Genomic DNA, 14,844 nt, shown 5'->3' on the forward strand with positions numbered 1-14,844 from the left:
TCCTAACCAATAAAATGGGCCAAGGCAGTTCCTTTATTAGCCAATGTCCTTCCTCCATCATGGCTTCTTCTGTGCATCTATTACATACACATGCACCACATACACGTGAATATGTACACACATATATACACAAAATATATAAAATGAAGGTAGTTGAGAAATTTGGCATAGAATAATAATTATTTACTTATTTTTTAACTTAAGATTGAAACAGCTTATTGAGCTTATTACATCATGAAAGGTTAAAAATACAAATGATATATCCAAGCATTAGAATCTCAGCAGTTGTGGGATAGAAGCAAGAGGAGCAGGAGTTCCAGGCTTGCCAGTTACATAGTGAAACTGTCTTACAAAAACAAAAAAGGAAGAATTTTTTTCTTTTTTGAGACAGGGTTTCTTTGTGTTGTGTAGCCCTGGCTGTCCTGGAACTAAGTTTGTAGACCAGGTTAGCCTCGAAGTCAGACAACCGCCTGCCTCTGCCTCTCGAGTGCTGGGACTAAAGGGGTGGGCCACCACTGCCCGGTCTAGAAAAATTGCTTTAGCAGTTATAGAAAATTGGATGGGGGGGGGACTAGAGAGATGGCTCAGCAGTTAAAAGCACTGGATGCTCTTTCAGAGGACCAGGTTCAATTCCCAGCACCCACATGGCAGCTCACAACTGTCTGTAACTACAAGATCTGACACCCTCACACAGACAGACATGCAGGCAAAAACGCCATTAAAAAATATTAAGGAAATTTGGATTTTTTTTTAAATTTCTTTTACCTGTTTGTTCTTTGAGCTTGTGTTTCAGACTTTGCTTAGGCTGGCTTGAGCTCAGGCGGGTGTCGAACTTGCAGTGTTATCCGTCCTCCCAAGTGCTGGGGTTATAGGTTTGTGCCATCACTCCCCTTTGAAAATTGAACTGCTTTTGTAAAATTACTTCAGGAATTCATTTACTTTAGTACTTCATTGCTGCCAGACATCTAGTAAAGGAGGTTCACTATTTCTTCTAAGTATCCCTTTTTGTTGTTCAGAGATGGAGAAACAATAAATTTTCTGCTTTATTGTTGAGTTTTTTACTGTTAAGTGATCTTTCCAATTGCAAATTCTTCAGAACAGCGTGTTTTAGTGAGACAGGTTTAAACATAGTTTGGTTGTGTATGTGGCTGATAGTACTGGGTTGGAGGTAGAACCAGATAGATTAGATATCTTAATTTTAATCCGGCAATTTTTCTAATTCTATTTGTTTATTTGGTTTTTCAAGACAGGGTTTTTCAGTGTTATAGCCCTAGCTGCCCTGGAACTAGCTCTATAGACCAGGCTGGCCTTGAACTCATGGAGATCCCATAGATCTGCCTCCCGAGTGCTGGGATTAATGGCATGTTCAACCACTGCCGGCCTAATTTTTATTTTATTGAAAATAGATTGTTTTTTCATATAATATATCCTGATTATAATTTTCCTTTCTTCTATTCCTCTCAGTACTTTCCCTCTTCCTTTCCCCTCTAGATATATTTTCTTTCTGTCTGTCATTAGAAAACAACAGGGCTTCTGAGAGAAAACAACCAAATATGACAAAATAAGATATATAATTTTATGAAAATGAAAATATGAATTAATCCCCTCAATTATTAAATGTATAGTAGCAAGTTAGAAAAGTATGGGAATTAGAAGGTAAAATGAGAGATATAAAATGAAAATTATTTATTAAAAACTGCTTGCACGCTCTTATATAATAGCTTGGTATACTAGCACATGAAAGTAGTCCCCAGCACTAGCAGTAAATGAACCAATACACAGAAAACTGTCTGATAATTTTGGCACCCGTGGTTCTATCTTTCCTGCCAAGCTGAGTAATGATAATGATCATTTGTAGTTTTATCTTGAGTTTGAATGCTGTGTGCTCACAAAATCTTTTTGGTATGAATGTGCTTGATATTCATTTATACTTACATGATTGGTTTTTACTTTCTTTTTAAAGAAAACTAAACTGAAGAAAATGGCATTTTACTCAAGAAGATTGGCCCTGGATGACCTAAGAAATGAAATGGATTGTGGATTTCACAAGAAAATCTCAGTTTGTGATGATTATATTTCTTTTCTCCGATAGTTTGTTTATATACATATGTATTCTTTGCACTACACAAATGGTAACATTTTAAGGACTAATATTGCTGATACTTGAACAATCAATCTCAACTAGGTTTTAAGTAGCATATGTAGACTTACTCTTTTTGAGCTTGACGAACATTAATTTATTATCGTTTAGTAACATGTTTACCTGATTTTTTTCTCATAAGAAATATAAGCTGCTTTTGTAAGGCACTGTTATAAGATTTATAATATTTACTTTTCTAAATTAAACACAAGAAAGAATACAACACAAGTGGATTTAAATGAGGTCAAATCAATTTTGTATCAGCCACTGAACTGTCCACAGGTAGCCGCAAACTGATGGAAAAGTCCTCCGCATTCTTTGTGGTCTGCCCAGTTCAGATAATCCTTGTCCTTTGTACTGTGGCCGTTGTCTCAGAACTGAGTCACTGAACAAACTTAACTTGATGAGGGGATGAAGAATAGGCCCAATGGATGTGGAAAAGTATATTCCAGGCTGACACAGTGAAGTCATCAGATTTTTAATTCAATCATACGCACTTAATCTTTTTTTTTTTTTTGGTGAGGATATCCAATGTCTGCTTCATAGGGTGCTTTGCAATAAAATGAAAACTTATTTATACTGTTTTTACTAAGGAGCAAACGCATGAAAATCTTTTTTTTTTCTTCAAGTGGTAAACTCCAGTCTGGATTCTTAACCTCTTAGTGCCTCAGGTTTTCCTTTGGGGTGCACATCACAAGGTATTAGAAGGACTAAATATACACGCCATCTTTGTCCACATAATTAAGGGATGCCTGACTAATGAAACCTAAGTTTCTTCTGTCCTTTATATCAAAATGAAGGAAGACCGAAAATAATCCTTTTTGTGTATTTCCCAAAACCTGTGCTTATACACCTTATGCTTTGAAGATGTAATTTACAAACTTATAGCAAATTCCCCCTTCCTTTTTTTCCTTTTGAGACAGTCTCAGTAGCTCTTGCTCAACACTGGTTCACACTGTAGCTAAAGATGACCTGGAACACCTGATGTTCCTGTCTCCACTTTTCTCCAGTTTCTGGGACCACAGGCATGCACCACCTGACTAGCTTTGTATAGTAAAAAAATTAATGCATTCTTGATATGGGATGTTGGGGGGATTAGCATTAGGTATTGGACATTTTCAGTAAGAGCAGAAGAATCCTTCTCTAGTGTATAGGGTTGTTCTTTGAAGAAAAAAGTATGAAAACATTATTTGCTTGTCCCAGATTTCTCAATTTTTTTTTGTTCTTAAATTGTGGACCACATCTTGGTTGAAAGGAACTACTAGTATTTGCTTAAGATATGAAACAAACAGACCCAAATCTACCTTCTACTTATTTAGAAGGACAAAAAGGAAATAACTGAATTATCATAGGTAAAGTATGGATCAAGAGTTTATTTTTTTTAAATTAGACAAGTTGGTATCATAAAATGATGGCTTTTTTCTTATATAAATAAAATGCAAATCAAGGCTGTAACAAGTTGTGATTCATTGCAAGTAGTCAAGGTAACGAACTCCTAAGGGCAACCATTTGTATCATAGATCGGAATCACTTTATAGCTTGAAAAGCACTTTGCACACAGTCCTTGTATATAATTGATGTAATTATAGGATATAATGGTAATGCTTTAAAACATAAACCTCATTTTAAAAATTGACAGCTATGGTATTTTTTAATGATCAGCTTTTCTGTTTATTGTAAAACTAAGTTAAAAATAAAAGGTTAATGAGAAATGAACTATTTTCTTATTACTGGTTAACTGTATTGATTGTGTGCAGAACTGAAGGGAGAGCAAATAGGAGTTGCTATGAAGTAATCCTGAGTAACAGGCAGGAGATAGCAGCTCTCCATAGCACAAGCATGTGAGGTCCCCATCAGTTCCCAGAACCATGCAGAGAAGAAATTCACGAGACTAAATAAAGCCATATTATGTGTAATTTGATAAAAATTTCAGAAGTAAATGCAGTTTAACTCACTTGTCATCTGAGGATACTAGTAATAGTTTAAAAAGAGGTAGGGTTTTACTCTGTTGCTGAGATTGACCTCAGCCTGGAAGCAGTCCTCTTGCTGCTGCCGACAAAGGACACAGAAAAGTCATTTTAATTTTCATAGATATGAAGCTTGGGATGTAAAGGTGTAGAGTAATGTTTTTTTTTGATTCCTCTGGTGTTCTGGCTCACAGTAGCCGTGTCTCCAGTGAAGGAGAATTTATACCTAGTTGAATGCAGGGGAGGGATGAGTTCCTAGTGTTTCTGTTTCAAATTGCCTTTAGCCCAAACAAAGTTTATGTGAGAGAGGCATATTTGGGGGGGCATTTCTTCAGATTGATTTCTGTGGGGAACAACCAAGATCATTTAGCTACGTTTCAGTTTCTCTTTAACAAGAGTCTGAATGTAACTTATTGACAGTTGTAAATTTAGATGATAAATCATTTATTCTCAATAAATACCATTACAACTTATCAATAATTACCATTACATTATCTGGTGGCAGAATTTTAGATGACTGTAGCTGCCTATGACATGTCTGTGATAGCAAATTGTAATTTTCTACTCAGAGCTGTGTTGGCTAATTTTATGTCAACTTGACACTAGCTAGTTATCTCACTAGCTAGTTATCTGAAAGGAGGGAACCTCAACTGAGAAAATACCTCCATAAGATCTGGCTGTAAGGCAATGGATGGGAGATGCCCAGCCCATTGTGGATGGTGCCATCCTTAGACTGGTGGTTCTGGGTTCTGTAAGAAAGCAGGCTGAACAAGCCATGCTAAACAAGCCAGTAAGTAGCACCCCTCCATGGTCTCTATATTAGTTCCTGCCTCAGGTTCCTGCTCTGTTTGAGTTCCTGTCCTGACTTCCTTTGATGATCAACAGTGATATGGAAGTGTAAGCCAAATAAGCCCTTTCCTCTCTAACTTGCTTTTTGATTCATCACATCCATAGAAACCCTAAGATAAGGCCCCTGTCTTCTCTACTAGAATTAAGTCCAATTTTGTAATGCTTTAGGTTTTAGTGTTTTTCAGAATGCATGTGTCCATGCCACAACAAACATATGGAGGTCAGTAAATAGTTTGCAATTATCTCCACCCACTGTGTGGTTCCTGGAGACTGACTGTGGTCAGGATTGGTGGCAAGTGCCTTGCAGTCCTCCCATTGTGTGGGTCCTGGAGACTGACCGTGGTCAGGATTGGTGGCAAGTGCCTTGCAGTCCTCCCATTGTGTGGTTCCTGGAGACTGACCGTGGTCAGGATTGGTGGCAAGTGCCTTGCAGTCCTCCCACTGTGTGGTTCCTGGAGACTGACTGTGGTCAGGATTGGTGGCAAGTGCCTTGCAGTCCTCCCACTGTGTGGTTCCTGGAGACTGACCGTGGTCAGGATTGGTGGCAAGTGCCTTGCAGTCCTCCCACTGTGTGGTTCCTGGAGACTGACCGTGGTCAGGATTGGTGGCAAGTGCCTTGCAGTCCTCCCACTGTGTGGTTCCTGGAGACTGACCGTGGTCAGGATTGGTGGCAAGTGCCTTGCAGTCCTCCCATTGTGTGGTTCCTGGAGACTGACTGTGGTCAGGATTGGTGGCAAGTGCCTTGCAGTCCTCCCATTGTGTGGTTCCTGGAGACTGACCGTGGTCAGGATTGGTGGCAAGTGCCTTTACTTACTGAACCTTCTTGCTGGCCCTAGTTTTTGTTTTCCAGAATGTTTGATTTTTTTTTTTACTTTTTACTCTTTTGGTTTTTCAAGACAGGTTTTTTTTTGTAGCTTTTATTTTGAGTCTGTCCTGGAACTCACTCTGTAGACCAGGCTGGCCTTGAACTCACAGACCTGCTTATGTCTCCTGAAGGCTGGAATTAAAGGTGTGTGCCACTACTATCCAGCCAGAGTGTTTTAAATACTCATTTATGCATATCTCATTTAGTCAGTTGAATAAGTAGATGATCTGAAGTAGTTACTTTTCTATTGCTGTGATTAAGACAATATGACCAAGATAACTTATTAAAAAACACTTTATTTGGGGCTTATGGTTTCCGAGGGGCAGAGTTCATGATGGCGGAGCAGAGGCAGCAGGCAGCATCTGAACATTCATAGCTTAACCACAAGTAGGGGCAGAGAGCAGTGCTCACCCCAGTGATATACTAACCATCCTTCCCAAACAGTTCCACCAACCAGGGACCAAGTATTCAAACGTGCTCCTATGGGGGCCATTCTCACTGAATCTATCACACGACCAAAAGAAACAACACTGCTGGAACCTTAGGTTAAATAATTGTGAAAGAAGAAATAATTCTTTTATTATTTTTTATTCTTTACATTCTGTACAGACAGGCAAAATAAAACATAAATGTGCAAAGTGTTTATGACTCACTGCCAATGAAAAACACCACCAACTACTATGAAAACAGGCCAATTTATGAGAACTAAAAAGTAGAAAAAACATTTTATAAAAAATGCATTTATGGAAAGAAATGTTTCTCTTCTGTGTACTTACATATAACATATTGTTTGCTTTAATAAATGTATCCCTATATTTATTCATCCATCTGTTGACATACTTTTTTGTCTAGTCCAGTGCTTTATTCATGTAGTCCCAAGGAGGTCAGGACCTCTCAACAGTCTACAGCAGAATTAAATTTTACTGTAACCAACTGTCCAGTGATTTGCTTTAAGAAGCCATTAGCGGTTTGCTTCTGCAGACTCATTTTTAACTAACTGGGATCCAGAGTTCTTAGAGGCCAGACTTCCTTGGACCCCTAGTTTGTTAATCTGACTCTGCTTATTCTAATTCTACAAAGTAATTAGTATGTGTGTTACTGGAGTTTGAAGCCAAGGTCCTATGCATACTAGGTAAGTATTCTCTACCTTCAGCCTCCAAAGTAATTATATCAATCACCAATATATTAGTGCTCAATATTAACCTGTCCGTGGCAGCACAATTGTTTAACCAGGTTTAGATTCCAAAGGCTTTTTTTCTACTACTAGAAAACACTAGAAAAGGACTATAGATTGAGTAAATAGCCTGTAGAATATGCTGTCACCTGAAAAGTGTGACTCACTTTAAATGAAGTTGTAGTAACTATTTTGAATATCTTTATTTAAAAGGGCGATTGGAAAATTAAGTCGTCATTATAAAATAGGCAGAGTCAAACCTTTAGCCCAAGGATTCAATACCCAGTACCAATTATGCTGTGTCTTTTATTGTTACAAATCTAGGCTTGTCTCATCTTTGCAAACTACATGATAGCTGAGCTGTGACTAGGTGGTAAAGGAAAGTAGAAACACCAAAGTCAGTGTGCAAAAGATTATTAACAAAACCTACCTATGGTACATTTGAATCGTAATTTCATTCTTCTAGAGAAATGCTAAAAGTCTCAATTAGTTTAGCTGATTCTTAGTATTCTTCAAAAAGAGTGATGCTGACAATCATTAGTTACAGCTATTAAACAAAAGTAGATTATTACTATTTTTCTCTGATAAAACTGAACAAGCTACTAAAATTGCTTAAAGTGTCACACCCAACTTTTCCAGAACTCTTAAACAAACAGGAATTGTAGAAGAAAGCACCAAAAGCAGTCAGGTAGCAAAATTCTATCACTAGGAAGGTAAGCTAAACCCTTAAAATCTTAGTTCTTTTGAATAGGCTGCACTCTGCATGGTTACACTACTAATAGTTTTCCAGCTTTTTTTTTTTTAAGTTTTACAAGACAGGGTCTCACTATATAGTCCTGAATGGCCTCCAGCTCAGAGACAGACCAGGCTGGCCTTAGTTTTGAAATTGCAGTCATACTTCTGTCTTGCATCTGTCTCCTGAATATGGGGGCTTCTGGCTCAATGTCTGATTTTGACAGTTATGTATTGTCTTGTAAGAATGTCTTGAGACCACAGTTTTGCAGGCAACCATGTACAAATAAATTTAAATGAAATAGTCATTTTTTATTTGTTTGATATTAACACCGAAGTGAACAGAACAATGAAATCTGCATAGAAGCTTATGGCTCATTCCCTCTGTATTGAGTAGTAGTGTTTTAGTTTATTGATATGTTAGTCTTCATAAAGTGCAGCTAATAAATAAGACAATAAGATGAAAAAAAGCTGTGATGATTTATATCCAGTTTATGGTAAAGATAAATTACATATATTTCGCATAGTATTTTAATTTTGTAAAAGCTGTTGTATTCATTAATTGAAAGTTCATTAGCCTAGGCACGATAGTGACTTCTCTCCTGTTAAGTCAATCTAGTATTGAACATAATATTGCAAAACTTAATTCTATATTACAAGATTAAATCAAAATGATATGTATGTTCTACAGACTAAACCCAGATATGGTCAGATGCTGAGCAGTATTCCTGGCTTCAAAATAGGATGTATCTGTTTCATCATCTGGCTGTGGTACGAAAGGCATTGTTTGATGTTGCAGATTTTCCCAGTCCACTTCACTGAAGAGAGGATGGTGTTTCAGTTCTTAAGGGGAAATATGTAAAAAAAACCAATATTAGGACACCATCATTTAAAAGTTGCTTTCAGGAATTAAAAAGGCAATGTCTTTCTGTATATTGCCCTACTCTATTATACCAAATATCGCTGCTTTGTTTAATGTTTGTCTCCCTGTTAGACTACATATTTTACACTGTATCATTTTGCATATCACATATCACCTGGTATATTATAGGTGCCTGGTTTCTATTTGTCTAGCGAGTGAAAAAATGACCTTAGTACAAGTGGATCTTTCTTTTTTTTTTTCAGTTTGCCAAGCTGTGACTGTTATTAACTGACCATATTACAAAAATACCATGGTTCATCCGTCTAATAAGCCTGTTTATCCTGTCTTCCACAAAATGAGTTGTCTTTTTCTTCACTCCACTCGTGGAGAAGATAATTTGAAGGGCCACAGGAAGTTATTTGCTTCTTTGAAGCGTTTTTCCAACTGTATAGATCTCATGAATTAGATCCTCCATGCAGATGATGCTGTATTTACCAAGAGATCGAGCAATCAAGGAATTATCTGTCAAGGCAATTCTCTTCTTATTAATTTTGCTACATTTGTAGATGAGCTCATTTACTGACTTCAGATTGGGGTACCCCCTTGCAATATATGGTTCCACAATCCTCAGCATGTTAACTGAAGCCTTGTTGAGCTTAACAAAGGTGCCGTTGAAGATCTGCAGAAGACGGAGAAGCTGCAACACTTTGCACACCTTTGGGCTTTACACCCGATACCTCGGATTCTGATGACAAGTGCCAGCTTCGGTTCTGCTGGCACATAGAAGTTCCCAGCTTGCCTTTCCATCCTCGCCATGCGAATCTCTGTCTACTCCTTGTGATAGTGCTTTGTCTTTTCATAGATGAGCTTTCTCTGGGCCCTTTGCAGAGACTTCAGAGCAGTCTTCTTCCAAAGGTGCTTCTCCTTCAACTCTGCAAAATCCCTTCACGTTTTTTGAAGGGTTTCTGGCACAACACGAACCTCCTTTTTCTTCTCTGGTACAGCCTCCATGGTTCCAGTGTGGGGGAGGGGGCAGAGGAAGGAAGTGGATCTTTCTTGATGCCATCATCTTCTCACGCTCCCTCATTTGCAGACGGTTTGGCTTACTTCTTCACTACCGTTGGAGCTCATCTGACTAATGCTCCAGTTCTCATTTCACCTCTCACCCACCTGTCACATGGCAGTCTTTAAGCACCAGAATGTTCATCTTTTCCTCTTTGCTTTGAATACTTATCTTCCTTCATGCTGACTCCACATATACACTGGTGATGATTGGCTATATATTTAACTTACTGTCCCTTTGTTTTTGGTCTTCTTGTTTATGTGTCTGAGATAAGATCTTAGTAGCCCAGGCTATCCTGGAACTCACTGTATAGCCCAAGCTGAAAGTTTTTACAGTCCTCTTCCTTAGTCTTCTAAGTGCTGGGTTTCCTGGCATGGACCACCATGGCTTGGTTCTGACTAGATGACATTTCTCACACATTCTCTCCATATTCTTCGATTTACTTGGTTCCACTGTTACATCTTTAGAGTTTACTAGCTAGCATTACAGGTACATCTAGAACTTTCCATCACAGCACTCCTGCTTATAAGATTTCCAACTCTTCAACTTATTGTTTTGTTTTGTTATGTAGTCTTGGCTATCCTGGAACAGGTCTCTATATAGACCAGGTTGGCCTCAAACTATGCCTGCCTCTGCCTCCGAGTACTGAGATTACAGGTGTGCACCAAAATACCTGGCTCCATTGGTTTTAATTACTTCTGCCTACTAAAATAAAAACATGTTCACTTGTTTGACTAAACCGTGATATTTTGTTGCTAGAAATAAGCTCCCTTTTCCCTAACCTTCATGGTTCCTTTGCAGTGATTCAACTGTGGCCTTGTACTCGCTGTGCAAGTGTCTACTATGGGCTACACCTCCGACCACAACCAACTCCTCACTTTTCTTTTTCAAACTATGGAGCGAAGCTGGCTTTAAACTCACAGCAATCCTGCTGCAGGCTCCTTCCTAAGTGCTGAGATTATAGAGAGGAGCCACCATGTCCAGTTTTCAACCCTTTCCCTTTTTTGAATTTATTTTAAAAGATTTATTTATTATATATAAAGTGTACCATCTGCATGTATACCTGCACGCTAGAAGAGGGCACAGATCTCATTACAGATGATTGTGAACCACCCTGTGCTTGGTTGCTGGGAACTGAACTCAGGACCTCTCTTAACTTCTGAGCCATCTATCTCTCCAGCCCCAACCTTTTAAAGCAACAGTACAAATGTTAGTAAATTAAAAAGTGACAAGGCAGTAAGTAAATAAAACCAAAAAACTATATACTTTTAAGGAGAATCTTGGAGGATGTCTGTCTACACAGAGTGTTTATATTGGGAATCTTGATTTAGGAGACTTATATACCTATAAATTGTTTTTCCTCTAAACTAAAAGACTGGTAGGAGCCAGCATGAGTCTGAACAAAAGGACTGCTTTAAGTTCAGGGCCAACATGGATGATAGGAGTTTCTTGGTCTCATACACCTGTAATCCTGGCACTTTTAGGAGATGAGAAAGAACAGGAGACTATGTAAGGGACTTCAGGTCAGTCTAGGCTATAATGAGACTGTCTGCAAAAAATATGAGGGATGTAGGAAGGGAAAGAAAAAGGAATAGAAAAAGGGATACAGTTGCAAAAATAATTTTCACTTGTTTAAAATAAGTACCTAAGAACAGATACATTTAAAAGTTATTTTGTATGATGGTTCTCAACCAGGGTGGCTTTTTCCTGTACAGAGTATTGGCATTGTCTGAGATACTGTTTTGGTGTTGTAACTGTGGAAGCTTCTGTTGAGTAGAGACCAGCTATTCTGTTAAATATTCTGCAGTATGTAAGACAACCCCATAACACTTGACTTGAAAGTTGAAAAATTATTTCAGAAAATAGTTATATACTATATGCCCCACAAAAAGTAAGGTTATAAGAAAATCTTCTAACCAGTAGCAACAGTGGAGCCTGATTTTGGAAACTTTCATTTTTTTTCTAATAATTTATTGTTTCTAATTGAGCTATACATTTTCCCCATTCCCCTTCCTTCCTACCCTCTCCCTTTCCACCTTTTCCCAACCCCTTATCCCCCTCCCCCCACCTCCCATGCTCCTAATTTACTCAGGAAATCTTGTCTTTTTCTCCTTCCTAGGCAGATCCATGTATTTCTCTCTTAGGGTCTTTGTTGTCTAGGTTCTTTGGGGTCATGGACGATAGGCTGGTTATTCTTTGCTTTATGTCTAAAAGTCACTTATGAGTGAGTACATATTATATTTGTCTTCTGGGTCTGGGTTAGCTCACTCAGTATGGTTTTTTTCTAGTTCCATCCATTTGCCTGCAAACTTCAAAATGTCATTATTTTTTACCACTGAGTAGTACATTTTCTTATCCATTCAGTTGAAGGGCATCTAGCTTGTTTCCAGGTTCTGGCAATTACAAATAATGCTGCTGTGAACATAGGTGAGCAAATGTCTTTGTGGTGTGATTGAGCATCCTTTGGATAGATGCCTAAGAGTAGTATTGCTGGATCTTGAGGTAGATTGACTCCTAATTTTTCGAGAAATCGTCATACTGATCCAAAGCGGCTATACTCCCACCAGCAATCGAGGAGTGTTTCCATTACCCCACATTCTCTCCAGCATACACTGTCATCAGTGTTTTTGATCTTGGCCATTCTGACAGATGTAAGATATAAGAATTTCAGAGTTGTTTTGATTTGCATTTCTCTGATGGCTAAGGATGTTGAACATTTCCATAAGTGTCTTTCAGTCATTTGAGATTCACCTTTTGAGAGTTCTCTATTTAAGTCTGTACCCCATTTTTATTAGATTATTTTTCTTTTGATGTCAAGTTTCTTGAGTTCTTTGTATATTTTGGAAATCAGCCCTCTGTCGATGTGGGGTTGGTGAAGACCTTTTTCCATTCTGTAGGCTGCCATTTTGTCTTGTTGACCATGTCCTTTGCTTTACAGAAGTTTCTCAGTTTCACGAGGTCCCATTTATTAATTTTTGCTCTCAGTGTCTGTGCTACTGGAGTTATATTTAGGAAGTGGTCTCCTGTGCCAATGTACTTTCCACTTTCTCTTCTATGGGGTTCAGTTTGGTTGGCTTTATGTTGAGGTCTTTGATCCATTTGGACTTGAGTTTTGTGCATGGCGACAGATATGGATCTATTTTCAATCCTCTACATGTTGATATCCAGTTATGCCAGCACCATTTGTTGAATATGCTTTCTTTTTTCCATTTTATAATTTTAGCTTCTTTGTCAAAAATCAAGTGTTGATAGGTGTGTGGGTTGATATCTAGGTCTTCAATTTGATTTCATTGATCTTCCTGTCAAACATACCAGGCTGTTTTCAGTACTGTAGCTCTGTAGTAGAGTTTGCAGTAGAGTGTGATGCCTCTAGAAGTTCCTTTATTGTACAAGATTGTTTTAGCTATCCTGGGTTTTTTGTTTTTCCATAAGAAGTTGAGTACTGTTTTTTCAAGGTCTGTGAAGAATTTTGCTGGGCATTGCAATGAATCTGTAGATTGCTTTAGGTATGATTGCCATTTTTACTATGTTAATCCTATTTATCTATGAGCATGGGATAGCTTTCCATTTTCTGATGTCTTCTTGGATTTCTTTCTTCAAAGATTTAAAATTCTTGTCATACAAATGTTTCACTTGTTTGGTTAGAGCTACCCCATGGTATTTTATGTTATTTGTGGCTAATGTAAAGTGTAATGTTTCTCTGATTTCTTTTTCAACCCTTTTATCTTCCGTGTTTTTTTTTTTAAGTTAATCTTGTATCCTGCTATATTACTGAAGGAATTTTTCAGTTGTAGGAGTTCCCTGGTGGAATTTTTTGGGGTCACTTAAGTATACTATCATATCATCAGCAAATAGTGAAAGTTTGACTTCTTCCTTTCCAATTTGTAGATTGCTGTGAGTTTCTCTCCATTTAGTTAGATGTTGGCTGTAGGCTTGCTGTGTACTGCCTTTCTTATGTTTAGGTATGCTCCTTGTATCCCTGCTTCTCCAAGACCTTTATCATGAAGGGTGTTGGATTTTGTCAAAGGCTTTTTTCTGCATCTAATGAGATGATCATGTGTTTTTTTTTTTATTTCAGTTGGTTTATATGGTGTATTACATTGATAGATTTTTTTTTTTTTTGGTTTTTCGAGACAGGGTTTCTCTGTGGCTTTGGAGCCTGTCCTGGAACTAGCTCTGTAGACCAGGCTGGTCTCGAACTCACAGAGATCCGCCTGCCTCTGCCTCCCGAGTGCTGGGATTAAAGGCGTGCGCCACCACCGCCCGGCTTGAACTATTCTTAAATCTCTGGAATGAAGCCTACTTGGTCATGGTGGATGATTTTTCTGATATGTTCTTGTATTTGAAACTTTCATTTTTTTAAAAGTATTGTTATTACCAGTGTAGCCAGAAAAAAAGAATCTTAAGTTTCATACATTTTCTAATTTTGTCTATTTTCTTCCCTACTAAGTTAGAATTTTTAGCATCAAATGTGCGTTAAGCAGATATGCTTATTTTTCAACATTTATAAAAATATTTATTTTTGTCTGGACCTGGTGCTGTATGCCTTTATTTCCAGCACTTGGAAGAAATAGATTTCTTGAGTTCAACGCTGGCCTGGTCCACATATTGAGTTTCAGGTCAATCACAGATAACATAGTAAGACCTAATCTCTAAAATTAAAATTTTTTTACATGTTTAAGTATTTTCCTGCATGTATGTATGTGCACCACATGCATGCCTGGTACCCAATGAGGTAAGAAGAGGGCATCATATTCCTCAGAACTTGAGTTGCAGAAGGTTGTAAAGTCATCATTTGGGGTAGGGAACCTAACTGGCTTCTTCTGCAAGAGCAGCAATTGCTCTTAATGGCTGATGCATCTCTCCATCCCCATGATAGAATACTGGGCATGATAGTAACTGAACTCAGGTCCCCTAGCAACAAAAACAGCGGCTCGTAATCACTGAACCACTCTCCAGTCCCTCTAGAGCCTTTTAATGAGATCCCTGGGATGCTTTGCCTCTGCTCGTGCCTTTGTCTGCTGAGCTATCTCAGCAACCTCTTTACTTAAAGTCTGTATTTATAAGGCAATGCCTAGTATGTCATAGGTATTCAATAAAAGTTAAAGGAATAATGACCCTAGCTCCCCTCAAATGATAGTGTTTTATTATTTATTATTTGCGTTTGGCATGTATGTATAATGTGTAAGTGC

The 14,844-nt window shown here is 38.1% G+C and overlaps 2 protein-coding genes and 2 pseudogenes across 10 annotated transcripts in view; 1 reads left to right on the forward strand and 3 right to left on the reverse strand.

The window, feature by feature from the left end:
* The window catches only part of Acbd5 (acyl-CoA binding domain containing 5), a 36,476-nt gene extending 32,617 nt beyond the window's left edge, over positions 1-3,859 (forward strand). For all 8 annotated transcript variants that reach the window (XM_075970664.1, XM_075970666.1, XM_075970665.1 and 5 more), the window contains one exon: positions 1,964-3,859. In XM_075970664.1, the coding sequence (XP_075826779.1) occupies positions 1,964-1,976 (13 nt within the window). In that variant the 3' untranslated portion in view covers positions 1,977-3,859. The remainder of the gene's footprint in view (positions 1-1,963) is intronic.
* A 2,549-nt stretch (positions 3,860-6,408) lies between these two features.
* LOC142848563 (U6 snRNA-associated Sm-like protein LSm6 pseudogene) lies at positions 6,409-6,808 on the reverse strand (annotated as a pseudogene).
* Positions 6,809-8,388: 1,580 nt separating this feature from the next.
* Positions 8,389-14,844, reverse strand: part of Mastl (microtubule associated serine/threonine kinase like) — a 43,907-nt gene continuing 37,451 nt past the window's right edge. For both annotated transcript variants that reach the window (XM_075970661.1, XM_075970660.1), the window contains exon 12: positions 8,389-8,570. In XM_075970661.1, the coding sequence (XP_075826776.1) occupies positions 8,413-8,570 (158 nt within the window). In that variant the 3' untranslated portion in view covers positions 8,389-8,412. The remainder of the gene's footprint in view (positions 8,571-14,844) is intronic.
* LOC142848564 (large ribosomal subunit protein uL30-like) lies at positions 8,849-9,600 on the reverse strand (annotated as a pseudogene).

Source organism: Microtus pennsylvanicus, chromosome 4, assembly GCF_037038515.1.
Source record: "Microtus pennsylvanicus isolate mMicPen1 chromosome 4, mMicPen1.hap1, whole genome shotgun sequence".
Lineage (NCBI taxonomy): Eukaryota > Metazoa > Chordata > Mammalia > Rodentia > Cricetidae > Microtus > Microtus pennsylvanicus.